Source organism: Larus michahellis, chromosome 8 (assembly GCF_964199755.1).
Source record: "Larus michahellis chromosome 8, bLarMic1.1, whole genome shotgun sequence".
Lineage (NCBI taxonomy): Eukaryota > Metazoa > Chordata > Aves > Charadriiformes > Laridae > Larus > Larus michahellis.
Genome location: NC_133903.1, coordinates 3,696,347 through 3,724,192, shown reverse-complemented (window position 1 = coordinate 3,724,192; position 27,846 = coordinate 3,696,347). Strand labels below are relative to the sequence as shown.

Here is a 27,846-nt window from a genome sequence, read left to right as displayed (position 1 = left end):
CCCCGTTAAGTAAAGAATCAGACAACTGTTGCTTTAAATTGCTAAAGAAGTGACTTAAAGGAGCCCTCCTGCAGGATGGAAAGTGAATTGTCTCTCTGTTTTCCAGAGGTTCCTTTCCTGCTCTTAATTGCAGGCCTTACAGCCAGGCTTCTTTGGTGCCATGGAATTGTTAATGAAGCCCAGCTGTAGGACCTGCAGGAAAGCAGGACCCGATGGAGGTCTCTCCTGCTCCCTCCAGAGCACACGGCTCTCTGCCGCTATGAGAACACTTCCTCTAAGACTTTCCTCTGCAATTGTGTCATGTTTGAAAGTTACCCACAACCTCTGTTCAGGAGAAAAGGGAAGTAAAGCAGCCCCTAGCACCTTTCTATCTACTATATATAGCCGGTAAGTTTGAGAGAGAGGATGGTGGGTGGATGTTTCCGGAGCTACGTGACACAGTCCCGCGACAGCGGTACAAGAAGAGAGAGGACACAGAGCAAGATAAAGAGGAGGTGACCAGAAAGCACAAGTGGGGAAAAAAATAATTTCCACGTGAAAGGAGAATTCTAATTTCCAGCAGTGAAAGAGCGAGCTGCTGCGGATTGCTGGTGAGGTTTTGTCCTTCCCAGGCCAGGCTGCTTGTGATTTATTGTAGACTTTTTCTTGTCAAATGGCATCCAGTTGTCTCCTGTGTGTTTTGTGCTCTGCTGGCTGAGATGTTGATGCAGCTTTAAGCAAGCTTACAAGGACGGAGGATTTTGTCAATGAGCAGAACATCAAGGACTGTGGCATTCTGCGCCTAGGAGTGAAGCTTACTTCTTCTGGTGACTTTGAGGTGGAGAGACTTCAGGTATTTGTTATGTAAAGCACGTATGTCATTCTCCAAACCGCAGTCAAACTAGCATGTGCAAGACAGCAGTCTGTTCTTTAAAATTAGAGTCTATTTTAAAGGAATAGTTACAAAGAGGTGAAAAAAATGGAATAAGGTATAGGTATCTGTCTATCCACATGAAGTTGTGTGTTTACATAAAATGAGCAAAATGTATGTGTGCATCGTAGCAGTCATCACTGAATGGACGAGTCTTCACAGAGCTGGGTGGGGAGCTATTATACCTTTGCACAGTGCATTTGAGATATTTAACTGGATCGTATTCTCATCACAGTCAATGCGTGCCGCTGTTATAATACAGTAAACAGTTTGCATGTGGGCTATTTTTCATGTGTTTGGAGTATTGTTTGTTAAGGTTGAACTTTATACGAGGGTTATGAGAGTTGGCTTCTTATTTGTCCATTCTTTGTGTACTTTGACTAACCACAGGATTCATAATATAAGGTTCTGTCTTATTTTCCTGCCATGTTATAAAGCCTGCTATAGGAAATATTATTTTCAAACTTTCTTGGGCCGTGGTGAATTACAGTGAGATTATCTGACAGTATTCAAGATTGGAACGTAACCTTTTCCGCTGGAAGAGCGGCCTATGCATTTGCTGTCAGTTGTTGCGGAATTTGGAGATTGTTAAACTAGAGTGCAGTCCTCCCATCTAATGTGTTCTGCGTTATCCTTTGACTGTTCGGGGATGAGAGTATCACCTACAAGGAATCATTATCTGACTGCATGGAAGATGTTCTTCTCTGAGTGTTTTTTGTTATTTTTTTTTTTAAACCGGTACAACCTGAGAGTTTGTAGGAAGTGTCCATTTTTTAAATAAGCAGACTAAGTAGAGTTTTGTATGGCAGAGCTACACTTCTTTCTCTTTTCCTGTTTTATGTGACTCATTGTATGAATGGAAGTGAAGTGTTAGTAACATCAATGAGAATCGGGCTATCTGTGCAAGGGTTGTGCGAGTTTCGTATTTACGTACCAGCTAATGAATCTTTGTCCTTACCAGGTTCTTATGTAGTTCAGTCTATGCAAATCCCTCGTGAACACTGGCTCTCTGTACCAACGAACGTGCTGGTTTTCATAATGTGAGCGCACATTTACTGGGACCTAACCTACGATCATCAAATCCATTTGCATGTTCGGGCAACTTGAATTTTTAATTCAGGACTCCTCCTAGTCACACAGGACTATAAGCTTGCCCCCAGCTGTGCCTCCTCCTCCTAAGCTAATTATCATTATCTCATTGTAAAAACAGAGTGAATCAGTCTCAAGAAAAAATTAACCTGGGACCCAGTAATGGCTTCTGAAGCATTTGTTGGACCAGCATCTCCTGAGCCCTCGGCAGCCTGAGGATGACAGCTTCTTTTTTAGATCTTGGCTTTTAGCACACATTAGTTGAAAGGAAATGCTCGTGTCAGTAGCTAATGCTGCACTCAAGAAAAAAAGGCCAGCTATATAAACATATTTGTACTACGTTAGCACAGTGATTTCTGTTGTCCTCCTCATCATCATGCGTAACAGGATGGAGGATGTGTAGATTAAAGCATTTATTAAATGTCAGGCTTTCAGCCCTCCACTGCTACTTTGCAAATCCTTTAAAATAGATGCACCAAATTCCTGTGGTAAATTATTTATTTAAATTATTGTGCCATTATCTTGATTTGCATGCTCAGAACTAACAATAATTTCTAATGTGTCAGGATCTGCGGCAGGGCCTTCCCTATTTATCCCTTCGTTTGCTTCACGCCCCACATTCCTTCCCTTTGCCTTTACTAAAGCCTTTCCTGTTCTCATCTCTATCTCACTTCTGTTCATCACTTTCATTCTGTTGAGTTCCTCTTTCTCTAACTTTCTTTTTCTTTTCCCGTTCCCTTTTTATATTTCCTTTTCCCGTGACCTCACCATTTTTCATCCCCAAATCTCATCTTTCTCTCTCCTCTTTGTTTTTTTTCATCCATCTCCCATTGCTCACCTCTCTCATTTCTCATTTACTTTCACATATATTATCATTTAATAATGGTAGTACTGACAGTTTCTGAAATCTGTCTGTCAGATTTTTAAACACTATGGGAAAACAGAATAATATCCATCTAACCTCCAGTGTAGACATTGCCATCTGAAGGGACAAATCTCCCTACGTTGACCTTAGAGGGGACATAAGCAACTAGTAGTGGCTCGAAACCAATCTTTTGAGGGCATTCTAAGGCAGAAGTATAAAATGGTGGAATGAAGTTTTGAACAGACCATTTTCCATTTGATAGAGAGGAACTAGATTTCTAAATTAAACTAGATGCCTGGTTCAAACTGGTGAGATGAACCCACCCTCTGAAAGTGCTCCACTATCAGTAGTGCTTAGACGGCGTGTTACTGAGGGAGCTGGAAGCATCTTCACTGTAGGTAGAAAATAGTGACACAGAAAAATGACAGAGTCGTCAAAACATCATTTAAGTTACTTGTAGCGGAGGATTTTTCCATTTTCTTTGTTTATTATTGGTAATATATGTTCTACAGCCAAATCTGATTGGATGTTGCATGTTTGAGGTACCACAATCTGCTGTCGGTTTGCTATTGAGACAAAATTAGTCATTTCCTTCCTGTGTGATAAGATGATAAGAGCTCTGAAGGTCTAAAGCTGGCAGACTTGAGGAAGACGTAGACTTTAGATATTCTCACCAGATGGAGTGCAAAATGGGAAAGTGTAGATCTTGGCCTTTTATGAAACAGAGATTGTTACAGGATCGTAATAAGTATTACTGCACTGATGAAGGTCTTTGCAACAATATTTCATTGTGCGAAACAACATTCTTAATGCGTAAATAGCTTTTTGCCTCCAGAAGGTGATAGGTATTTTATAGAATTTCATATGCAATTTCAAAAGCAGACAAAAGCTAAAGCGTGGGATTCAGTGCAAGGATTGTTCAGCTCTTAAGCAATGTTATCCTGCAGTACTGAAAAAGTTGTGTACCTTTGTTGCATACAGTGCTGTCTGGTTTAGGTGATACTAAGCAAATCATTGGGTGTACTGACTAACAATACTAATAATTGATCTGTGCTTTTTGTAGGCTTTACCTTTCTTTTTTTCTGAGACAGAGTTTTATATGGATCTGTTCTTAGAAGAGTAAATAAAAGCAAAGGAAGAGATAATTAAAGAAAGTTCCTATGCTATTAATTCTTCTGTCCCTCTTCTGTTAGGACAGGAATATTGATTAGAGACAAATTTACTCTGTTGCTTTCTTTTTTCTTTTTTTTTTTTTCATGGAGCAGAGATACTGAATAAGACTAACGTGATTGATAGAATTCTTTATTTCTTTTTCTTTCACTTGGTTGTTGAGCTAATAGTTATGAAAATGAGGGGAATTTTCTTTCCCTCGTCTGCTTGCAGAAGCAAGATGAATATGATTCCAGAGCTCTTTGAACCAGTTAGCGAGGGTTGTTTTTTTTTTTTGTTACCTCTGTCTCTCTTGTGTTCAGAAAATGGGAGTAGTATTTATGACTATGGCCGTCATCTGGCTTCACTGAAGATCTAGCTTTACCTCATTGAAGGCTTGCAAATCTGCTAGTGTTTGGGGGGGTTTTGTACGTTGTGTGTAACAAGAAGATTGACTCAATGGAATTGAACAGAATACTTCTGTGCGAAAATAATCCTATTTTGTGTTTAAAGCTTCCTGCTCTTTTATTGCTTTGGTATCTCTTATTCTATATTTTTCTTTTATATTTTGTTAAAACTGTGGCATTCAGTAAGCTAGTTGAATCTTTATATAAAGAGGGGATTCTGATACATACAGAATGGTTCTTTCCGCACACAGCCACTGTGCCCTAGGACAGAAATAGGGCCCAGGCCATTCAACAGCGCTGCTGGCTTCAGAAAGTGTCCTAAGGCCTGCAAAACCTGAAGTAATAAAACTGCACTAATAATAAATGTGTTTCTAGGACTTCCCCATCTCAGTGGTCCCAAGTGCCTTGCAGTCACTAATTAACGAATCCTGCCTTGGCATAAAAACACTTCTTACCAGCCTTGTAAGGGACACTGAGGTAGAAAGAATTAATAAAAAGTGCAAATTCATAAAGGCAGATGAAGACACTGTCCCCTCTCTTTTGGGAGTCCGGATTTAGGCACCTGCATGGAAAGAATTTGCGAGTATAAGTAAACAACCTTAATCTTCTTAATCAACGTTTAAGCCGTTTAAGAGTGGTTTTCAGTGCCATAGAACATCCAGCAGTGCAGCCAACATAATTGGAAACTGCTGGTATTCAGCGTTTCAGAAAGCCAGGAGTGCAAACCGAGCTCTCCTGTCCTTAAGCAAAGGAACATAATTTCCTTATCACACTTTAAACTGTGACTTTCCTCTAAAATTAAAAATAGCACTAAATCCCTTTGTGGTTTTGCGGTTCTCTGGTATTGGAAACCTGCACGTATCCATACAAGCAGCTTTTGAGAAACCCGCCCTGTTGTTATAGTTTATCATGTGAGGTGCTACGCAGGCTCGAGGGAGAAAGGGTATTGCGCCATGAAATCCAGAGATAGAAAGAGGATGTAATACAATACCCTCAATCTTGAGGGTAATTATATACACAGTTTTAAAGTGCTAATTTCATCTTTATTTTTGCGTTCAAGTGTGATAATTTATATGTAATTCTTTCCTGGTTTATATACATGTAGTTAGTATTGAACATAACCTTCTGTTCTTATTAACTTATCATTTGTGTGTTGTGGTTCCTCTTTGAACACTGCCAGTCTGTGAACATCTGCGACAAATGCAGAAGTCCAAAACATTAACACAGATCGCCTCTTCCAAAGTAAACTTCCTCCCGCTTCTCAGTGTGCGGACAGTACCCTTTCTTCGCATTTCACAAAGGAGATATCAAGAGATCAGAAAACGCAGCTGAAGCCCGCATTTGCAGTCTGCGACATGGCGATTTCGCAGGATCGGCGGGCTGAGAAGAATTCAGAGCAGGGGGATGCAAATAATTAAATGGCCGAAGGGTTAATTTCTGCACCATCATTAAATGAATCGCAAGAAATGGAGCTGTAGATGTGACCTGGTGATGAGCGCTTTGTAGAAGCCCTGGTTCTGAAGCCTGCAGGCTCTATTCCCTTGATCAGTGGAGAGTGTCACGGACATATGAGAGTGTGGAGTCTGAGCGAGAACAGAGAACAGCTTTAACTGCAAGGTGATTTGTTCAGTTGAAAAATATAACAAAAAAACAGCAAACACACGGAAAGATTCATTTGTGTGTAGCAGCCGAGAGAAGGATAGTCCCTGAGAGAGAAAAGGAGATGAGGGGAGTAGAGTGTTTCTTTTAATGTAAAAAGGGATTCTCTCTCTTATTTGTCTGCATCTACGGAGACCTTTGAAATAGATGGGACTAGCTGAGATTACTACTGGATTAAGAACTCCTGCAGTTAAAAGCTCTGGTGTATACTCACTGCTGAAAGGAGCAGCAGGAGAGCAATTTTTTAACTGCGGTGGCGATTCTTATTCCTTTTTGGCTAATGTCTGTTGTAGTGAGTCCAAGTCTGTGACTTCACGCCTGTGATTGGTAACGGACGCCGTAGTATTTCTATGACACATCACAACTTCGGAATGTGTTAGGTTACAACTCAAGAGGTGCTGGAATCAGAAACTGGATAATGGTAATAATGAAGATCAGATGAAATAAGTGATTACACGCTTGAAAACCTTTTTAAACCTGTCATTTTTAATTTTACAAGTGAAAACAACTTTTCTGCATTATCATCATGGGAAGGAAGGACAGAAACAGGGAATAAGTCTTTTAAACACCGAGAAAATGCATGTGCTGCTGAAAACCTTTTAAAATTAAAGCCACTGTTACAATACCTTTAATCACAGAGTCACAGAATCTTCATGGTTGGGAAGGACACTTAAGATCATCGAGTCCAACCAAACAACCTACAATCTCTGCCACTAGAGCATGCCCTGAAGCGCCACTTCTAGATGTTTTTTCTTAAATACCTCTAGGGATGGTGACTCAACCACCTCCCTGGGCAGGTTTCCCACTGAGTTCCCATTGGTTTCTAGGCATCTTTTAAATGTCTAGAAAATGTGTGCGCTAGTGAAAATCTTTTAAAAAAAAAAAAAAAAAAAAGCCACTGACACAATACCTTTATTGGTTTCCCACTGAGTTTCAGTTACCACATCTGTTTTTTGACCAGCACACCAAAATTTCAGTCACTCACAAGCATTTTATTTCCTAGTCAACATTATATTAAACACTAAATCAAAGAAATAGGTGCTGACTAGGAAAGGTGCTGTGCTAATACCAGCTGCCCGTTGCCGTTGGCTCTGGAATAGCTCCGCTCTCTGGTGGAGCTGTGCCTGGAGGTTACACCCTTAGACCAGCCTGGCCCCAGAAGCACAAGAGAGGTAGGAATAAGCTGTACTGAAAAGAGGGGGGAGGAGGAGAAGGAGAAGAGCTTGGCTGCGCTTCTGGTGGGGCATTTCCAGGGTGGAAATCCGAAGAAGAAAGCAAAAGGAAGACTCTGAAATTCCTACGTGTCAGTGAGGGACCACTCCACTAAATGTTCTTTCGAAGGGCTTCCTCCTGATAATAGACGGCGTTTGACAGGAGTTTGCTACCAGAAATCTTTTAAAATTCTTAGCCACTCGTGCAATATACTTATTACTTTCCCATTAAACATTATGTCCCCAAAATAACAGTATGGATGTATTATGCCCATACACGAGGGACTGTTTGATAAAGGTATTTTTAATGTCAGGTAAAAAAATGTATTCTTGTTGAGAATTACGCTGATGAGTGAACTCTTCTTTGAATCATTTAATGGAGAAATCCCTTACTAATGTCCTGAGGGAACTGCTGACAGTGTGTAATAATTTCTGGTTCAGTGCAGCAGATTACAAGATATCTTGCATTTTATGAAATTCAGGCAAGTGCTTCTTTTGTGCTCTGGGTTCCATCTGTGAGCTTCCTGGTACGCTCCCCGAAATTAAAGGGCCTGCAACCCACCTTTTTCTAGATGCAATCGATAGCTGTGGCTGTAAGATGTCTAAGGTACTGTGTGACCTTCTGCTTTACTGCCTCCTGCTCCCAAAAGTTAAGCTTCTCCAATTATGTAGTTTGTTAAATTCACCTTTGAAGGGAAATACAGTTATTTCCAGAATAAATGGTGGAGAGTAAGGTTCATGAGAATGTATGTCTACTTCAGATGAAGCTATTTCACCTTTAGCATTCCTCCCACTGCTACCTACCTTATATAGCTTTTTCTATTATTTTACCTTCATACTGTTCATTACTGCAGTGTCATCTTTACCACACGTAAATACTGGCATTCAGTAAGAGTTTCATCCAGCTTGTGAGGAGTTCATAAGACCAGAGAGATTTCCCCATAACTACAGCCATGCCCCCGTGATTCTGGATGCCGTTGAGCAGCCCTGGTCTTCCTCGCCCTCTGAGGACTCTTGTCTCTCCCGGATTGTTTAATAGCAGCCACCGGAGTAATGAAATCCACGTGCAAGCAGCAGAGAAAATGCTAAATAAGCAGTTCCTAAGATGTGAAGCTGCGAAGAAAAGAATTCTGGGAGAGCTATCGGAGCACAGGAGAAGAACAAACCCCCTGGCAGTACTCCCCTAACCTGTCCAGAGTATGAGGAACCCATCCGATTGTTTTAAATCAAGATATTAAAACCCAGTCTAGGATTTTGGACAATTGGGGAAGGCCTTTGAAAGCATCAAGCAAAGAACAGATGATTTTGTCGGACTGTTCTGCATTTCATTATGACAGAACACTGACAAACGCATTATTTAGCAGATTAGCACTTTTGGTTTTAGTTTCCAAAATGAGGAGTTAATAGCCCCCACCTATCCAGATTAATAACTGGTTTTGCCCAGTGATGTTCACTGTAACATTCACTGCAGTGCCTAAAGCTGGAAGCTGAGGAAATTATAACACAATGGAGAGAACTCTTCTGGTCCAAGAAAAACAACATGTTGCTTTTGAGGTCTTTAGTTACTGATTACCAGCAAAGTCTCATAAAGCACAGCTCTCACCTCGTGTGACCTAAGAACTGCACGTTCTTATAGCATGGTCTCTGATGGGGTAAAATGACTTGAAATAGAAGCTTGTCTTCCTTGTGTCACCTGGATCGCAAGATCTTGACAAAGCTAGAATGCAAAAATTAGACTTGTTTCAAAGGCTAACATTTATTACAAAATTAAGAAGGAAAGGTTTTTACAAAGTTTCTTTACCCTTAACTTTGGTACGAGTTTTCTGAGCTCGTTGTCGCCTGCCTTGTAACCTTCTCTAATGAGCTGGTTACAATTGAGGCGTCAGCAGGAAATTGCTTAGCAAGCACTCAGAAAATCATGCGATAACGTTTGCATGAGCCAAGAACGTTTCCAGACTTCAGCCACACAATGCCCGCGCTTAGCCACTCACGTGGAGAAAGGCAGGGTCTGAACGCACAGGTACTTGTGTTGGTGCCCGCAGACCACTGGGCGCGTACCGAACTGCCTGCTTATGAGTTAATTGTTCTTGTGCTGCGGTCGCGTACGTGTGTCGGCTCATCGCAGGTAGGCAGGCCAAAACGCAGGTTCAAATCAGTACAGCCGGGAGGGACACAGGCGGTGAGAAGGCGAGCCCTAGCTGCCTGCAGCAAGGATTTGTCTGTGCTCGGAGCTCTGCGTGTTCGTAGCCTTGCTTGCATCGCGCCGTGTCCTCTATCCTCGCTTCTCATATCAAGAGGGATTCTCTGACTTGTAGAGACCTTCATGGAGTTAGCTGAGCTGCAGATTCATCACTGGAGAGCAATATGCAATAGTTCATAGACCGACGATAGCACTTCTCTGAACCGTCACTTTCCAGATGAGCTGTGGACAGGCTGCGCTTCAGTCCAAATGATTTCGATATAGGGCACATTCAGCATTCGTCAGAAGTGATTCTGAACTCATCCTATGTGACGTGGAAGCACAAAAGAGTAACAGCATAGAAACTGTCCTGTTTGATGTTCATTTGCCAATTGTTTCTCTCGTTAAGGAGGAGAGCCAGAGATGGATGACTGCCTGGAGACACTGAAAGATGAGGAGGAAGCTTTGTGGGAGAACGTAGAATGCAACCGGCACATGCTGAGCCGCTACATCAATCCAGCCAAGCTGACCCCGTACTTACGGCAGTGCAAAGTAATCGATGAGCAAGATGAGGATGAGGTGCTTAACTCACTTATGCTGCCCTCCAAAATTAACCGAGCAGGTAATTATTTTGTGAATGGCTACCTCTGCATCCCTAGCTCAACAGTATTATTTTGCCAAGTCTGGATGGGGCCCGTATCAAGTTACAGATTATCAAATGGAAACCCTATGTCTTATCTACAGGAGATATAATATAAAGGGGGGGATCTGCTGCTGCTGTTTTGATAACAAAGACTCTTTCCAGTGCTGCGCAGACTGGAGCTCATGGGGTTCCTATTCCCATCAAAGCCGTGGTAAATATTTCGGTTAACACAAGCAGCAGCCGCTGCCGTTCCAAGAGCAGGTTTTCAGCTGTCTTGCCGTGCTTCATGGTTTGTCACCCTCGCGTTTCAGTACTGCCTGGTGCAGGCTGCACTGAATAACGTGTCTTTTGAAATTTCTGTCCCAGAGACCAATTTGCCCGCGCTCCTCCAGAATAACGACCAGCGCAAACTTAAAGAATACGCGGCGTGACTTGATGAGTTCGGCTGAACTCAGTTAATCAGCCAGACTTTCCACAGCGCATTGCTGTGGCAGAGACGAACCTTAAGCAGATTTGACTTCAGGGATACTGTACTTGCTGACGTGTCACCTCTCTCTCTCTGGTCTCTGTACTTAGGCCGACTGCTGGACATCCTCCACACCAAGGGCCAAAGGGGCTATGTAGTTTTCTTAGAGAGCCTAGAGTTTTACTACCCTGAGCTCTACAAACTGGTGACAGGGAAAGAACCTACGCGGAGATTTTCCACTATTGTTGGTGAGTAGAATCAATCCCAAAGGAATAAGGACAATCTTGAAGACTGGGTTTGATTTTTTTCAGGCAAGAAATGGAAATAAAAGCTAATCTTGTAGTAGCATTCTGCAGTTCTTCAGTCCCTTTCAATGCAAAATGTGCTGGCAACAGGTAATGTATAAAGAAAAGGAACATCTCAGTTGTCTGAATGAAGCTGAAGAGCTTCAAATTGAATTACAAGAAATCTCAAGAGAAGAAATGTTGGAACAGTGGACTAAATTACACTGATGACCTACACATGTGCAGCAAATTTGAAGCATTCAGATTAATTTTTCTTGTACAGATTCATTTTCTAAAGTTTGTGCTATTTCGACAGACCTGTCAGCTCAGCTGAAACAAGACAAATGTAAAGGCTTCATATTCTATCCCCACAAGCTATATGCATGCGTATTTTGATTCTGGTAATTGTGTGCTGTGTAATATTTGCACTGTTGCCAGTTAGATATACAAATGTGTATGTATTTGTGCGTATTCTGCACCTCTGTACATATTCTGGGACATTTGTTTCTTACTCCGTTCTGCTGATCCTACTTAGTAGAAAGTTACTTTATTAGATGTTGATGAGCTGTTCAAACATTTTCAGTGGAGGAGGGACACGAAGGCCTTACCCATTTCCTAATGAATGAGATCATTAAGCTTCAGCAGCAAGTAAAGACAAAAGATGTGCAGCGCTGTGAACTCTTGGCTAAGTCTCGCCAGTTGGAGGATGAGCGAAAGCAGCTAAAATTGAACAAGATAGAGCTGCTGACCTTCCAGGAGAGATACAACAAGATGAAGGAGGAGAGGAACAACTACAATGATGAGCTGGTCAAGGTGAAAGATGAGAACTACAATCTGGCCATGAGATATGCCCAGCTGAGTGACGAGAAGAGCATGGCTGTGATAAGGAGCCGAGACCTCCAGTTAGAGGTGAGATAAATGCTCTGTGCTGCTTTAATCAGGAGCAGCAATGGAGGATGGCCAGTGGCATTTGGCTAAATGAGACCTTCTCTGACAGTAGGAAGGTGTAGAGCTCTCATTTGCTTTGCTTATTAGAGGCATCGCTGTACAGAAATTCCAACTACAGTGATGTATATTAATGGCAGATAATTTAGATACTTGGACTAACAGAACATAACATACTTAAAACCAAAATTTTAAAACCATAATTGTTTGCTAAAAACATAATTTTAGCTTTTCAGGCTCAATAATAACTTGGGGCAGTTATCCAGGTTTGCACTACAGCTGCTGGTGGTTTATTCAAAAAGTCTCACACAGAGCATTGGAACAGCTTGAGGCCATTTAGGAAATACAGAGAAATGCTTCAAGTGCCATAAAATTCACGCTTGTGTGTGTCTGTCGCAGATGATACGGAGTAAACAACTAGCTGTAGTGGATCTGGACAGTGAGATCCCCGGGCATCCCCTGTCCTTCATCCCCACGCATCTCTCTGATCTCCGGGATATTCCCCCGCTTTCAAATCTTTCCTCCAGCCACGATCATCACCACCTTCTTCCCAGGACCCCTTCTGTCCCAAACTACTTTTTGGGAACCCCTCTTTCCTATACAGAGCTCAAAGCCCCTGTTTTTCCCAATCCAAACACTCTATGTGCAAAAGCACAGCGTGTGGTCAGCCTCCTAAGTGTTAGTTCTGTTTCATATCTCTTTATTTATTGCAGGACTGAGGATGTGCCACTGGATTTTTTGGCCAGATTTTACCAAAATGTACAACCAGCCCATACCAGTTGTAACTAGCAAATAGTAGGCTTCTGCTTGAGAGTTCAGCGCTTCAATTGCAGACATTCAACACACACGCACGTGCACCCAGTCATCTGCTGCATGTCAGCATTCAGTTTAAGCTATTTTTTCCACCTATGACAGTACGTTTTCACCTGGAAGTGAGAGTGTTTTCAGAAGCAGTAAATATCAGAACTAGGAATGATTTCTTTCCTTTCCTTCCCTCTTTCTCCTTTTCACTGCTCCCTGGCTGCTTTAGATTGACCAGCTGAAGCATCGCTTGAACAAGGTGGAGGAGGAATGCAAGCTGGAGAGGAACCAGTCTCTGAAGCTGAAAAATGATATCGAAAACCGACCCAAAAAAGAACAGGTTCTGGAGCTGGAGCGGGAAAATGAGATGATGAAGACTAAAATCCAAGAGTTACAGTCCATCATTCAGGTATAAAAGCAGATTGCTACATTTAAAATTCCAGCCACTTCAGCTTACCCCTCCTGCTTACTCAGATGATGGATTCATCAGGCTTTGACCACTTCTTGACTCCAGGCACCCCCGCTCTCTCCTCCCAGACTGTCTCACATGCCCACATCTCCTCACAGCTTCCCTTTGGGATCCAAGTGTCTGGAGGAGGCCGTCAGAGTGGGACAGAGAAGCAGCGGGTGGTGACAGCTCCCACGTGTTTTCAGTAAGGGATGGGGAGTTGAGTATATGACAGGGACACTGGTAATTATGGACAAGAGGAGGTGGCATGGTCTCTGCCCAACACATACTCCTGTTATAATGCTAGGAAGCGTTGGGTGAAACCTCTACCTGCAAAGCTACAATAAGCACAAGTGCAAAATTTGGAAAACAGGTTGGTTATATAGCTCCCAGCTGTCTGTAGTACTCCTTGTACGAACGCATGTGCGAGGAGGAGTTCTACAACGAAAAAAAAGAAAGTCATCTAATAAATCAAGCCGTACATGCGAGATGGGCTCCTTCAAGGTGCAGAGTGCAGCCGTTTAATTGCGGAGCATTCAGTTCCATGTTTTAGCCCTGCTGTGGTTCTTTGTAGCAGTCTGTCGCTACAAAGCTGCGTTAAATAGCCAGCCCAGGAGTTTCTGAAGGCGATTCTGGGTAGCCTATTGTCATATCTGTGCCAAAAGGTCTTAATGAAGCAGCGGGTAATAAAGGTTTCTGTACTTGGGTGGTCACCAGTGACCGGAATGCCCTGTAGAACCCTGCTGTAACTTGCACAGGGATCTTAACTAACCTTTGTTTGGGCAGAGAGGGGAAAAAGGATGATACGCAGCAAATTCAGCACTGTGTTACTCTGTGAAGAGCGTAGCCAAATATTGGGATACATGTGAGAGTGCTGGAGAAGGCTTGTGGCGTTTCAAAATGACAGTTAAAAAGTTATCAATAGAATGCTCTTCAGAGGCGGCTGTAGTCTCTGGCAGCGCCTAACGATTCTGAGTTCTAATACAAATCCGATTCAAAGGTTGAAAAACGGTGTGGTATAGAAGGTTCTGGGAGTTCTGGCCCATCTCTTCTGTTAACTGAAGTGGTCTTCCAGCACCTAAAGAAACAGAGGAAGAATCAGGAAATAGCTAAAGATAGGATTGAAATTTTCCTAAGAGACAGTATAAATAAACAAAAGGCAGTTTGTTTTGGAAATACTTAGGTATACTTAGAAATATTAGGTAACCAAAATGTCACCGAAATCTTCAACTTAGTCTAGGCATTTTAAAGATAAATAGGCATATTACTTGCTTGCATTTTATGCCTTTTTCATCTTCCATTTATGGTTAATTTTTTATGTGTTGGAACCTGCTCTGGTAATCTTGTTAATTTTAAATCTGAAAGAAAAAATATTGCTGGACACTATAGGAGATGAAGGAGCGGTACAAGCTACTCCAGGCACGTTTAATATTCTCTGAGCACAGCCCTGCAAAGCCTGTGCATGCTTTCAAAATTCCCCTGAATGTTTTCTTAGGCCCTGCTCTTTGGCAAAGGGTGATTTTTGTGCTCAGCGAGAGCTGATTAATAGAGAAGAGTTCTGAATGCAGGGCTTGGAGTGAAGAATTGTCACTGCATCCAAAATGGATCGAATTATAGCCAGTACAATAAAACAGTAAAACAATTCTTTCATCAGACTATTCTGACGGCAGGGCAGCCTTTATTCGTCTTTTCTGACACTATTTTAAAATATGAACAAATGTCCGTCTCTTCTCCTGCTTTCCCATTGCGATACCACGTTCATTTTCTATTCCTCTTGTTTGTTACTGCCTTTGTTACTTGTCGCCCTTCAATACTATTTTCGCTTTCCCTGGCCTGTCTCTTAAAAATATCTTTCCTCAGGCTGACAAGCGGAGTTTGCCAGATTCGGACAAAGCCATTTTGGATATCCTGGAACATGACCGTAAGGAGGCACTAGAAGATCGTCATGAATTGGTCAACAAGATCTTTAATCTCCAAGAGGAGATTCGTCATGTGGAGGACTTGAGAGACAAGGTGAGAAATGGAAGGATGGAAAGACGGAATATCTCAGGCTAGTGCCCAAAAGACCTCTGAGAGCAGTGGTGGTTAACAGTGTGTCATTTCCAGTATCTCGAAGAGAAAGAAGATTTGGAGTTAAAGTGTTCAACACTAGGAAAAGACTGTGAGATGTACAAGCACCGTATGAACACTGTGATGATACAGCTAGAAGAGGTGGAAAAGGAGCGAGACCAGGTATCTAACAGTTAATGTGGGGAAAATCAGTAGCAAAAGCCTGTATCTCATATGTGTCACTTTGGGGAATTGTGGGTAATTGGACCCAAAGTACCATTAAAAAATAAACAGTTACAAGAAATTGCTACTTGTTGGAATTTGCATTACAGTAATTAAACATAGGATAATATTGGGTTGTTTCCACGGCGTAGCATCTGGCAGGCAGAACCAAGATCTTAACAACAGCTACTGCAGGCTTTATGTTAGTGTCAAGTCATCCGGGTTGCACTCTGGAGCATTTTGCCACCAACCAAGAAGGAGCTGGAAATGAACCACCCTCATCATCATAATTTTTAATGGTACTACTGTGGCACATCCTGCTCCTAACTGCTGTGTTAATTGGTGAACGGTTACCAGTTCTGAAGTCCCCGTTCCAAACACCTTACGAACAGAACCAGCAGGAGAAGGTGTCTGGTGCCCAGGTGCAAAACGGGTTTCTTCTCTCTGCTGCAGGCATTCCGCTCGCGTGATGAGGCTCAGACACAGTATTCACATTGTCTGATTGAAAAGGATAAATACAGGAAGCAGATTCGAGAGCTGGAGGAGAGAAACGACGAACTCCGAATTGAGGTGGTTCGGAAAGAAGCTTGCATTGTCAACCTAGAGTGCAAGCTCCGACGGCTCTCTAAGGACAATAACTTTCACGACCAGGTAGGGCCGAGGAAGACAGACATGAGTTCTTTTTTTAAGACTCGATCTTAAAAACATTTTGGTGTGGAATGGAGAGGGGACTCTTCTAATTCCCTCCGTGAATTAGCTGAAAAAAATAATCTCCTTCTGTTAAATGTCAATGCTGTGAGTTATTGAGTGGGAACTAGGAGTTCTTCAGTACAGTGGGGTTCACGTTGTCTGTCTCGTGCACGTAGCTTCTCAAAGGCTGGCACTCCACAGCTTGATTTTAAAGGGAAGGAAAGAAAATTAAGAAAGGCAACGGATTTCTGCACCAGGATAGAAACCACAAATAATTATTTTGAGGAATGTGCCCCAGTGCACAGAAATCCCCACAAACGTCAGTCTAAGTTACTGATGTGGGTCTGGAGCCACATTCTCTGTGAGCAGAATTCTGACTCATTGGAGTCACAGCAAGTTCAATCAGATTGCTCTAAAGGGAGGTCATGAGGAGTTGTAGCAAACTGGTCTCAGAAGTAAAGTGTTTCCTTCTGATCTTTAGAGTTTACCACGGAATCTACCCATTACCATTATCTCCCAGACCTTTGGGACTCCTGGCCCAAAAGCCAATGGTCAGGAAGCAGATGACTCCTCCACTTCTGAAGAGTCCCCAGAAGATAACAAATTCTTCTTGCCTGATCAAGCTCGACTCAAGAGAAGAGTGAATCTAAAGGGAATCCAGGTGTGTCTTAATATGAGGCTGGAATGATACAGTACAGGGAAACATAACACATGCTGCAGTCATGCCTCTGAAGGTGCTGTGCTATAAAGATAAGAACAGATTTGTATATGATAGCGAGACGTCAGGTTTTGCCCCGTGGTGATTTGCATCTTGAGGAGCAGATATAATCAGGCTTCTTAGGCCATTTTTTGCCCCTTCTTCCCATTTTATGTATTCTCCTTGCTTCTGCTGTTCATTCACATTCTTGGAGCGTTGTCAATAAATTGATTCTTTGCCTCCTTAACAGTAGTGAAAAAAAAAAATGACATAACGCCCGAAGTCCAGCACGCAAGTTAACTGAAGGTGGAAAGTGAAGCATCGGTGGAAAAGCTCGCATCAGCTGGAAGGAATAATAAAAAGAAATGGACACAATCTAGAGCAAAATTAACTGCCTAATTTAGAATTAAATTATGGCAATTTCCTTTCACTTAAGAGTAAGGGATAGCATGAGTTAGGGCCATGATTTCCCCAACTAGCTGCATTCACACAGCTATTATCTGATGCTATATTCATGAATTGTAAAAAAGAAAAAAAAAAAAAAAATACAATCTAACATTTGGGGTTTGAGCTTCTTTTTCCTTTCATCTGCATTAGAATTCTCCCTGCCCTTCATAACCTTTCTGTGCTCTGACTGTCATTATTACTTATGGCACTAGAGCTGCATTTTTCACATTGCATGCTCCAAAAGGATGCCTGTTGTATTAACAGCTGCCTGAAACCAGTCCCAAGGCACCCACTTCACCTTTTGTCTCTTTGTTCCCTCAGCAGAAGCTGGAAATTGCGATGTATTTCGGCCAAACTTCTAAAAGGAGTTAGGTTGCTAATTCTCGTTCACTGCAGTGGCATTTAGATACCTAAATGTCTTCTAAATTTTGGGTCCTGTGGTTTAAAGGAGGGCAAATATATTGCAGCATAATGGTGAAAAAAGGGGTGAAAATATCTGGTTTGCAGCATGTGGCAAATATTCTGCGTTTGTGTTGATTTTTGTCCTTTTTCTTTCAGATAAATCCGAGAGCTAAATCCCCTGTCAGCATGAACAAACCATCAGAGTTTCAAGGTCAGAAAGAGCACCCATGTCCTTATTCCTTCTCTGTTGCTTTGTCTCGTTCACTTCATCTCTTTAAGTTGTCTTAATGACTATGCCAACTGGGGAAATTCTTAACTAAGTCCAAGCCAGTAAAATAGACAGTTTCTCTCACAGTGAACAATGTCGTAATTTAAAGTAGTCAAGTGTTCTACCTGAATGCCCTCTCCATCCAGAGATGCCTCCACGGACACGCAATATTTCATCCTGCAGCTTACCTGAATTTTCTGTTTACTCAATTTTCCTTTTAGTTCACAGAATTTTTGAAGTCATCAGTGTAATACCTGTACTAAAACCCTTTATACTATTTTCTTTTCGTTGTTGGGGAAAAAGCTGAAAAGACTAGTGATCACCTAAAGAGTTCCTTGGTCCTTCAGCAAAAAGGAATTAATTTTAAATCTAAAGCACTGCAAAGGTTGGGGCAAGGGCGTTGACCTACCCATCAGCCAGCTGCCGAGTCACCCAATTAGTTGCTGTATTCTCATGTTCGAGCTGCTCCTAATTCCTCTTATTTGTGTAACGTTGTTCTCGAACCAAGCACCATCTTAGGCAGCACTTCCTTTATTTGTCATGCACGGCAGCAATGCTCACTCTTGTACTAAATATGGTGGGAAACATGGTTCCTGCCGCGAGACGTTACACCCCATATTTAATGGTATCGGGTAACGTGCAACACTGGTACCAATCGGAGGCGCTGGGGAAGGGAAAGAGCCCACAAAGACATTCACGCTGTGCTGCCTGGGGCTGCTGAGGCATCTCAAGCTTCTTGGTCCCTGTTGTAACTTTATTTTTTCTTGTAAAAAGAGTGGAATTCAGTGAGCCAGCCTCATTGCGGGCTACCAGATTCAGGTGGTGGAGTTAAAACATAAATTAATAAAACAATCCTTCTTTAATTTGACAAATAGTATTCATAGATCTAATAAAAAGGTACAGGACAGAGTTGAAAGAAAAAGTTGGCAAGAGGCTGTCCGGAGTGGCGTGCATTCCGTGCTGTGTCGGGAAGTGGCCGGGGAAGGAAAGGGATCCGGGGCTGCCGGGAATGGAGCGCGTCCTGCAGCCTCTGCCCAGCGCAGGGTGGGGGGAAACGAGATAACCTGACGTGGGACAATAATCCTAAGGGTTGTTGCAAGTCTGTGAAAGGCTCTGTATTGAAAGTGATCTGACAAAATTTTCCCCTGGTGTCTGTATTTTTCTCTGTCATCCGTGAGCGCAGCAGTCAGAGCACAGGAGGAAGACGGGGCTGATGCCAGCAATGGCCGCACAGACACGAGTTCCTCTAATTCCGTTTCCGTCAGTAACTCCATCAGCAGCTGTGAAGTCAGCAAAATTGTAAGGAGCCTTCAGGTGCCCCTCGCCTGTCTATGACCATCTCTCCTAATGTGGTTCGGAGCTTTTGCCACCCGGCATTAGCACTTCACTAGCATCCCAGCTGTGATCGCATCCAAGGCCCTTGTCAGAGGCTCCCGTAATCCTTTTACCAGCATTTCGTTAGAACCATTTTATTAGCCTTTTTCAAAATCACAGAATTGGTTTGTGTTTATTTAAAGATATTTCAAAGGTACTTATGACCTCTCGCTGTCTCCTTATGCCATTTCACATTTACCGTTAGAAGGAAGAGATTTTCTTCAAAAGCTGCTTTGTAATTTATTTAAGAAAATGCTCAGGTTGTTTGTGAGTTCTCTAATGCTTTTCCTGTCTATAAGTAACAGCACGTGAAAAAAAGGGGTGCAGATCACAGTTGGAAACTTCTACATACCATAGGCAAACCATTTCTTCCCTGCTTGCTGTGTCCCCGTAATCTCCCAAGGAAGATATTCCATTATACATATGTGAGCACTGACACAGCAGGACGAGCAGACAGAGAGAGTGCTCTCGCAGAGTGTTAATAACAAAGAACAAAACATCTTTCTAGAACACCGTGAAAAACGCTGCCCCCAGGAAATTAAAACTATATCCAAGAATAGCCAGGAAAGAACTCCCTGCCACTCATAATAAGCTTAGCTGGGTTAGGAATATTCTTTGGAATATCTGTTGGATATTTAGATGACTTTTCACAGTCTTCCCCGTAGTACAGTTCAGAATTTAGTTTCCAGTATATTGAATTAATAACTGAACGTATGGAGATCTGTATTTTTCTTCCTCATTCCTACTATTTATATATATAAGCATGCATACATTCTGCTTTTCATCCTCTTGCTCCTGTATGTCAGCTGTGCAACACAGACTCCACACATCAAGGGTAAAGTTAAAAATTCTTTGGTAAATCAGCCAGTCGTGTGGTCACAGAAAAAGGTACTGTGCCAGCACACAAGCTGTGCGTGTTGCTAAAATACTGGAATATATGAATGTGAATGCTCTGGTACGTAGCATTCTGCGTGTCTAGGAGCGATTTTCCTTACTGTTGTGTGTGCTTCACGGTGCAGAGTACCACTGGCAAGCTAGCAGGCTAACGCTTCTGAGTTAGAAATGATAGCACATTTAAGACACATAACCTTTCTGTCGCCTTTTTTTTTTTTTTTTTTTTTAAAAAAAAAAAAAGCAAACCCTGAGAAATCGCAACGACAGTATCATGTCTACCACTCCCGAGCCTCCAGGGAACGATTCAATAGTCCGACGTTGCAAAGAGGACGCCCCTCATTGCAGGTAGGTAGCCACGCTGGCGAAATATGCCCGGAACTTGTAGTCGCAAGGAGGAGGCAAGCAGGGCCTTAGACGTCCTTGTGTCTGTCTCTAGATAGAGAGCTTCGATTAGGCAGCAGGACGGACTTTCTAAATTTCTCAGGGCTGCAGTCCTTCACCCCTAATTTTGTCCAAAACACTCAGGAGTGTCTGATAGTTCAGCTGGGGTGAATGACACCGTGGTACCGCTGCAGCACTGACTTATTTAATGTACATAATACAAAACAGTACTGAAATGACGAGGCACCTACGTTATCGGGGAATGTGCTCTACCTTGGTAGGCTGATATGGCTTCTCTTTTTGCTTTTCAGCTCCCCGCTACCTGTGTCTGTGTCCCTGTCCTTTCCCCGTCTCTCAAAGCCCCTCTTTCTCCTCTGTAAGCTGCCAAAATAGAGCTGAGACGCTGGAATGTTGGTGAAGAACGTGAAGGAGAAGTGGAGGAGGGAAGTGGGTTTTGTCGGGCTCAGGGCTCTGTGTCTCAGCACGGCGATGAGGGGAGAGAGACCGTTGTCCTCTGCTTCACCTCCTGCTGCAGCTTCCACTCTGCTGGGTCACGGCCCTGGGGACTTCCCCTGCGAGGGAAATCGGGGCGGCTGGGGAATGGGAAGCAGAGAGCCCCTGCTTGCCTCACCCTCCCTTTTCTAAAAGGTTTCTAGCAATGCAATACTTGGACATTCTGTTTTGGTGTCAATAGCATCAGTGTTTGCATCCGGAATATCAGAAGATACAAATACATTCCCTAAAGGTCCCAAGGGGAAGGAGAAAAGAACAAAGACCAGGCAAAGCAATACATGTGGAAGCTTTAGATCTTCATTAGATGTATTTTTTTAGATCTAATCTTTATTAGAGCTTTATTTAGATTTTTTTTTTAATGCTTTTCAAAGCAAACCCATCTCTGGCAGACTGCTGCTTTTGCCTTTCTTTCTCTATGTAAAGCTTTGCAAGACGGCTTTCCGTTGAGGGCATCCTCAGCTAGTTCTCACACATAATTTTTGAGGCTGCTGAGGATTTAGGCAGAGTTTATTCTGGTCTCCCTTAAGTTCTCCTATATTGTCCTCCAAGCTCCTTTTTGAAGTGTCTTGTTTTAATTCAAGATGGAGAAAAAGGGTTGTTTTGTTAATGATTTGAACGTTTACCTGGAGCAAGGTCTGAATGCGGCCTTACTTTATTGAGCTAATAATCACTGACGTCAAGTATCTCAAGAGCACGCCCAAAAGTTCACTGTAGTGTATAACTTTATAATTAGCCTGCGAAGGTTTTTTAACTTGTTTGTGAACATAATCCAAAATAATTGCTATTTGCATGCCAAGTTGCAGGTTTCACAGTTCATCTGGTCTTGATTTGTGTGGAAAAAAAGTGAGATCATAATTTAATATGTACAAGAAGGTGTGTTATTTCCCTGCTTATGCATGATGTAAAAATAGCTGATTCTCCCCCGACTGGCTGCAAAAATTCACCCTTCACCTGAAGTCAAATATGAGGAATATCAGCTCCACAGGAGACCTACAAATCATTCTGAACGGGGAAAACAACCCGCTGCTATTTAAACAGCTTTGCGACCAAAGGACATGCTTTAATGAAGTCCTTCTAGTGAAGCAGACAGATCACTCACTTGGCCAGACATCCCCAATATCCCTTTAAAAGCAAAATTCTGGTGAATTTTAACTGTTTGTTTTTAAGGCCAACCAATCTAGCCACCCTTAGCAGGAAGGATTGTGTCAGTGGGAGCTGGGCTGGGACCAGAGCTGCGGCGTAGGAGTTTCTGTGCATAAAGCTTGGTACACCTTGCCGTTCTGTTACCGTGGGTATCTGACTAACCATCCAAGGTACCATTAAGCTGTTATAAAGTGCTTCAAGTACTCTAAATCAAGCAGGTAAATTACTCCTTTACTGCTGCACCTCAGTCGCTTCCCTTGCATTCACTCTGTCCGTCGGTGAGCTTCTGACACTTTTGATCTATCACGGAAAAAACCCATCCTGCAGTGTATATACGGCAGATGCTATGCAACCATTTGTCTCGGTGCTGAAGCAGGTGTGGTGTAAGTCACACATAGGAGACCATCAGTCAGTAGCTTCCCTTTGTCTTCAGCAAAATCTTCGTTCCCTCAGTGCTGTTAACAACCCTTCCTTCTGAATCTTCTTGCTGCTTCACATGCTTCCCATATTGGCTGACACGTACTGTCTTCCTGCCATTTTCCTACATCTTCCCTTGGCCCACAAGTACGGTACTTGCTTATTTTTTTGCAGCTGCACCACTGCCTGATGCGACACCCCCAATATCTATCTTTTTCACACAAAAAGTTCCTCCTTCAGAGCTTAATGAAGTCTGCTGAAGTTGGAAATCTGCTAAAAGCTGGAAAGTGAACATGTCACACTCTCTCTCTCCCATTATCTCATGCTTTGTTTTTAATTCCAGCCTGGTTGAAGAGGACAATGACAGCTTTGGATATGATGCTTTGGAGCTAGATGGTAAGCGAGAGGATATCATGGATGTAGTTTAACTATGAGATCTATGTGATTAACTCACCAGCTGCAGATACTGCCAAGTAATCGACTCCTGGTCTAAATAAGATGGGACACAGACTTAGGAAAAATCAAGTCAGCTCATCATAACAAGAAAACAAAGGGGCAACTAGTGGTGAGAATAAGCAGGTAGTTATTCCTGAAGAACTAAGCAGGAGAAGGATGGGACGCAATGAGTAGATGGAGGGTCCTTGGCTGAGGTTTGCAGGTTGATAAGAAGACCTCTAGCCTTTAAATAAGGAAAACATCAAATTGAGAGTGGAAAGAGTAAAGCAGAAACAGACTCTTCTCAGTGCTACCCAATGAAAGGAGAAGAGACAATGGGCACAAACTAAAGAACAAGCAATTCCATTTAAACAGGGGAGAAAAAAAAAAAAGCTTTTTAACTGTAAGGGTGGTCAACACTGGAACAGGATTGTCCAAAGAAGCTGACGAGTCTCCATCCTTGGAGATGTTCTGGACCCAACTGGACAAGTCCTGAGCAATCTCCTCTACCTGACCCTGCTTTGAGCAGGGGGTTTGACTAGACAATCTCCAGAGGTCCCTTCCAACTTGCTGTTCTGTGAGAGTGACGAGGTTGGTCCAGTAAGCAAGATGCATTCCTTGCCATGGCCTGTGGACATGAATCATGCCTCTGCATCAGGAATTTCCTCCTTCAGCTTCGGCTGGGATCCATCAAACATCCATTTTCCCCTTTTCCCTCTTCGTCACTCTATCTAGGACTCATTTGCATTCTTGTTACTCTTTTCAGATGACAGTCATGACAGGCAATCACACGGAGCTCCTTCGGTGCACTCTTCCTCTTCTTCTCATCAGTCGGAAGGCCTGGATGCCTATGAGCTTGAGCATGTCAGCTCCATATTTAGAAAGTTCTCTCTGGAAAGGTATTTGAGATGCCAGTTTACCTACTTTAGACAGAGACTGAGGGGAAGGGCTACTATAGTAGACATCCTCCGTTTATCTATTAGTTGCTGAAGATATAATGTCAGGAATATGATGTCACAAGCTGCTATTTGACACAAATATCTCGTGATATTGTGCTAAATCTTTACTTCTTTATGTTGGCAGCAGTGTAACATGTTATTTTGGAACCCTTTCATAACTTGTAAACCAAGAAAGGTCATCCTAAAATTCAAAAACTTCCAGGTAGACAAAATGTTCTAGAGGCTTAGATTTATCCTTGTGATCTTGTTATCTTGCTGCCACAGGTTGCTAGGTGAGGTGCTATTATTCACCTGAGTTATTCAGTCACGTCAGAGCAGTTGAAGCTATCCAGATGCTCTTCTCCAGAACTTATGCAGTAATGAGAGAGATTTCTTTTTGAGTCCTTAGATCCTAGTGCTTGATTCACTAAATGTTTGTTTAAATATCTCTCATTTATCATTTAACTATGGTTAAAAGCTGAGATCACTGCCTAACTGTTACTTCTTTTCATGAACACAGACCTTTTCGTCCCTCTGTCACGTCCGTTGATCGCATTAGAAACTCCTGCCATACTGTCCAGCGCGTAACACTGAATGGAGAGAGTCTCAAGTCAGAAATCACCCTGGTTGGGGGCAATGACAAAGGGAGCTTTATTAGCTCTGTCAAGGCAGGATCACTGGCAGAGAAAGCAGGCCTTCGGGAGGGACACCAAGTCCTAATGGTGAGCATAAAATGATCCACAAACAGCACGGGATGTCTGTCCACCTACGTGCGTGCACGCTCACCATACTTCAGTTTGTTTCTGCTTTCATCTTGTATTAATGACAAAAGCATACGACTCATGGGGGAGAAAATGTGCTATTGACTATTCAAATAGCGTTTACGGTCATCCAAAACACAAACACGGTTTTGCACTTTAGGGTAGCTCTGTATGGAAGAGATCAGAGCTGCTGACGCTTTCTTGGTTGCTGTATGGTGTAGCACAGCCCCTTGGAATGGACCAGAATGGCATTTGCTCTCAACTTCCCACTCCTTCCCTGCCTGAAAGGGTGGGTGCTCATGCTACTTAGCTTACCATGATGACTCCTAAACTATTCCTTAGAGTGGCCTGTCCTGGGAGCAGGCGTGTTATGAACAGAAACAGGTACAGCTGCAGCACGAATGGGAAGAAGGGCCGCACACCTGCATAGCCCTCCCCAGCATCACATAAGCAGGAGTTCAACAGCGCTTCTCCAAAGTGTCTCTTTGCTTAGTTTTCCCTCCGTTGTCAATGTTCCCAAATGATTTTTCTACTAAAATGTCTCCAAAGGGGGAAAAAAACCCACAGCCACAACTGATATTTCTGCAGTATTTATTATTGGGAAGTCTGGGATTGTCAAAGAGCTGCAGTGCTGTTGACTGCTAGCATTCCCCTAATTTGAGATAAAAGAAATTAAATCATTAGAACGTAATCCTGACAGCGAAGTATCTGCATTGTTTAATCGGAAAAAGATTATGCCGCTAAAAAAAAAAATGGTATAATTGACTGAGAGATTGAACCCGCACTGGAGAGTAATATTTCTTTCATATCTAGTTGGAGGCCTGCATCAAAGAGGAAAATCAGAGTGTTCCCTTGGATACTTGCACAAAGGAAGAAGTTCACTGGACAATTCAGAGGTGCAGTGGTCCAGTAACACTCCAGTATAAATCAAATCACGAAGGTAAGAGCAAAAGTATTTCTCATCTCACATAGTCCCAGGTCTATTATACTAACTGGCGTGGATGAGAATGACGGAACCAGAATGTCCTTTGTATTGGTATCAATCTGAAGCGTGTCCACTGGTGTTAATTACAGGTACTCTGTGTGACTGCTCCAGCTTTTAGCTTTGTGGCTGAGGACAAAAAACCGTCCATATGCTTGTCACTGCAGGACTGTGAAGAATTTACATGGTGGGCCAATAATGACATGGCTCACAAAACACATTGAGCTTATTTTTACGTAGTTTTCTGTAATACAATGTGGCGAGCTGAATCATCTTTATCCAGCTGAAGTCGATTTAGCATTTACCTGACGGAGTTGCCCTGTTTATTACCTTTGTGGCTTTATCTTATCTTTAACAGCTGGAGTTCGTGTGTGGTGAACAGAATTGGATTTTAGTGTTCATGGCCTGAAATGATAATTCCAGGTTATGGATCAAAAATTACACTCCAGAATCCATTTTTCACTGGTGTGTATAAATTTGTGGGCTTTTTTTTTTTTTTAATGCTGGCTATAGAATCTCAGCTGCATAGATCACACAGGAAGTGATGTCTTTGATTTTCTTTGATGTTTTCAGAGGTAGGAAAGGCTATCGCAATTTTTTTTGAGCACCACTTAACTGCAGGTAAAGCATGTTATAGATTGTGGGAGTGCCAATTAAAGATAATAATAAAGGGAATAGCTTGCCATTAGAACTGGTGGCAGAACTCAAGCTGTACTTACAGGATAGAGCTATAGCTGTGTCTGCATCTTTGCTGAGAAGTTTCACAGGTCGTGTGTGGAGTACTGAAAATGGAGTTACCTGAAAGCATCATGGTAATGAGAATATTCTCGCAGATTCTGATACCAGCACCACAAACTGTTTCCGAATCAATGCCCCGTTAGTGTCTTTAAGGTTCAGGCCCGTGACCATGTTGTAATTAGTGTAACTGGCACTCTAGAAGTATAAACCCTCTCTTGGAGGAGCGTCGGAACTCTGTGCTGTGCTCCTCCCAGAGGATGCCCAGGAATGCAGCAATCCTGAGGTTTGAGCAGCAGCGATCGTGCTTCACCCCTTCCTTGGCTGCCGCAGGTTACCGGAGGCTGCTGGCGGAACTGGAAGAAGGGCTGATCACATCGGGGGACTCATTTTATATCCGCTTCAATCTGAACATCTCCAGCCAGCTGGACGGCTGTACCCTGTCAGTGAAATGTGACGAGATTGTCCATATTCTTGACACCATGTACCAGGGGATGTGCGAGTGGCTGTGTGCCAGAGTCGACCCTTTCACAAACAAGGACCTGGAAACGGGGACCATTCCCAGCTACAGCAGGTGAGCATGATGCTGAGGGACCACGACCGAGCGCGGTGGTTCTGTAAACAGGGAAAGCAATAACTGCTGTAAGGAAAGAGGTATATGCCTTAATTTTTGAGATAAGGCCAGGCGATGTTAAACTGCAATATGAGATATAAAGCTTTAGAAAGGAGGCTGCAGATGTTACCTGAAAGAATAATGTGGGTTTCTCAAAAAGTATCATAGGAAAATATGCCATGGAGATGCTTTAATCCTTAACTGCACTGCAGTCCTGCTCGTTATTTTGTTCCTGCGTTTACTGTGCCGTTCAGTCAGTCCTTACTGCTATTTCTATTTAATCTTTTCTGTGGGCACAGAACTATTGCAGTCCAGCCTTCTTCTGAGTGGTTTCAAAGGTATCTTGATCTATGTGATTCCATCCTTTCTTCCAGAGCCCAGCAACTTCTCCTGGTGAAGCTGCAGCGGCTGATGCAGAGAGGCAGCAGAGATGAGTCAGAAAGCTCATATAACACCCTTCGGGGACTCCGGGTCAGTATCTGCAAACAAGGTCTTTTTAACACCTGCTACTCCACTGATACTTGTTGTTCATTATGTTAATTTTCCAGAAAGTCCGCTTTACAGGCTGGGTAGGTTTTGATTGTCCCAGACAATGGGCATCTTTTACTTTAAATAAATGGGCATCTTACTTTAAAGTTTGCTTTAAATAATATTGTCTCTGGCAATGGACCTAGCTCCAGCACACTATTAACCCTTCCAGCTATGAGACACTTTAATATCTGTTCTGTGTCTTAGTCCTTTTCATTCTTTTCTGCCTGTAAGCCCCTAGCGCATCTTCATATCCACATGAGGACAAGAAGCTGTGTCCTTGGAGTTAGTAATCAATCAG

At 42.7% G+C, this 27,846-nt stretch overlaps 1 protein-coding gene across 6 annotated transcripts in view; it reads left to right on the top strand.

Annotated features, from left to right (window-relative positions):
• CARD11 (caspase recruitment domain family member 11) overlaps window positions 1-27,846 on the top strand; it is a 63,549-nt gene that overhangs the window by 13,067 nt on the left and 22,636 nt on the right. For 4 of the 6 annotated variants that reach the window (XR_012588766.1, XR_012588767.1, XR_012588765.1 and 1 more), the window contains exons 2-18: window positions 9,879-10,091; window positions 10,689-10,826; window positions 11,446-11,771; window positions 12,838-13,017; window positions 14,917-15,069; window positions 15,163-15,288; window positions 15,781-15,978; window positions 16,499-16,678; window positions 17,720-17,774; window positions 19,015-19,130; window positions 20,341-20,444; window positions 22,897-22,949; window positions 23,755-23,887; window positions 24,447-24,648; window positions 25,501-25,627; window positions 26,738-26,978; window positions 27,392-27,488. Coding sequence is in view for 1 of the 6 variants with exons in the window: in XM_074598118.1 (XP_074454219.1) it covers window positions 9,879-10,091; window positions 10,689-10,826; window positions 11,446-11,771; window positions 12,838-13,017; window positions 14,917-15,069; window positions 15,163-15,288; window positions 15,781-15,978; window positions 16,499-16,678; window positions 17,720-17,774; window positions 19,015-19,130; window positions 20,341-20,444; window positions 22,897-22,949; window positions 23,755-23,887; window positions 24,447-24,648; window positions 25,501-25,627; window positions 26,738-26,978; window positions 27,392-27,488 (2,642 nt within the window). In the remaining 5 variants the exon portion in view is untranslated. Of the gene's footprint in view, window positions 1-513; window positions 833-9,878; window positions 10,092-10,688; window positions 10,827-11,445; window positions 11,772-12,837; window positions 13,018-14,916; window positions 15,070-15,162; window positions 15,289-15,780; window positions 15,979-16,498; window positions 16,679-17,719; window positions 17,775-19,014; window positions 19,131-20,340; window positions 20,445-22,896; window positions 22,950-23,754; window positions 23,888-24,446; window positions 24,649-25,500; window positions 25,628-26,737; window positions 26,979-27,391; window positions 27,489-27,846 lie in introns of those variants that run through there. The other 2 variants (XR_012588768.1, XR_012588769.1) reach the window with 2 other exon arrangements.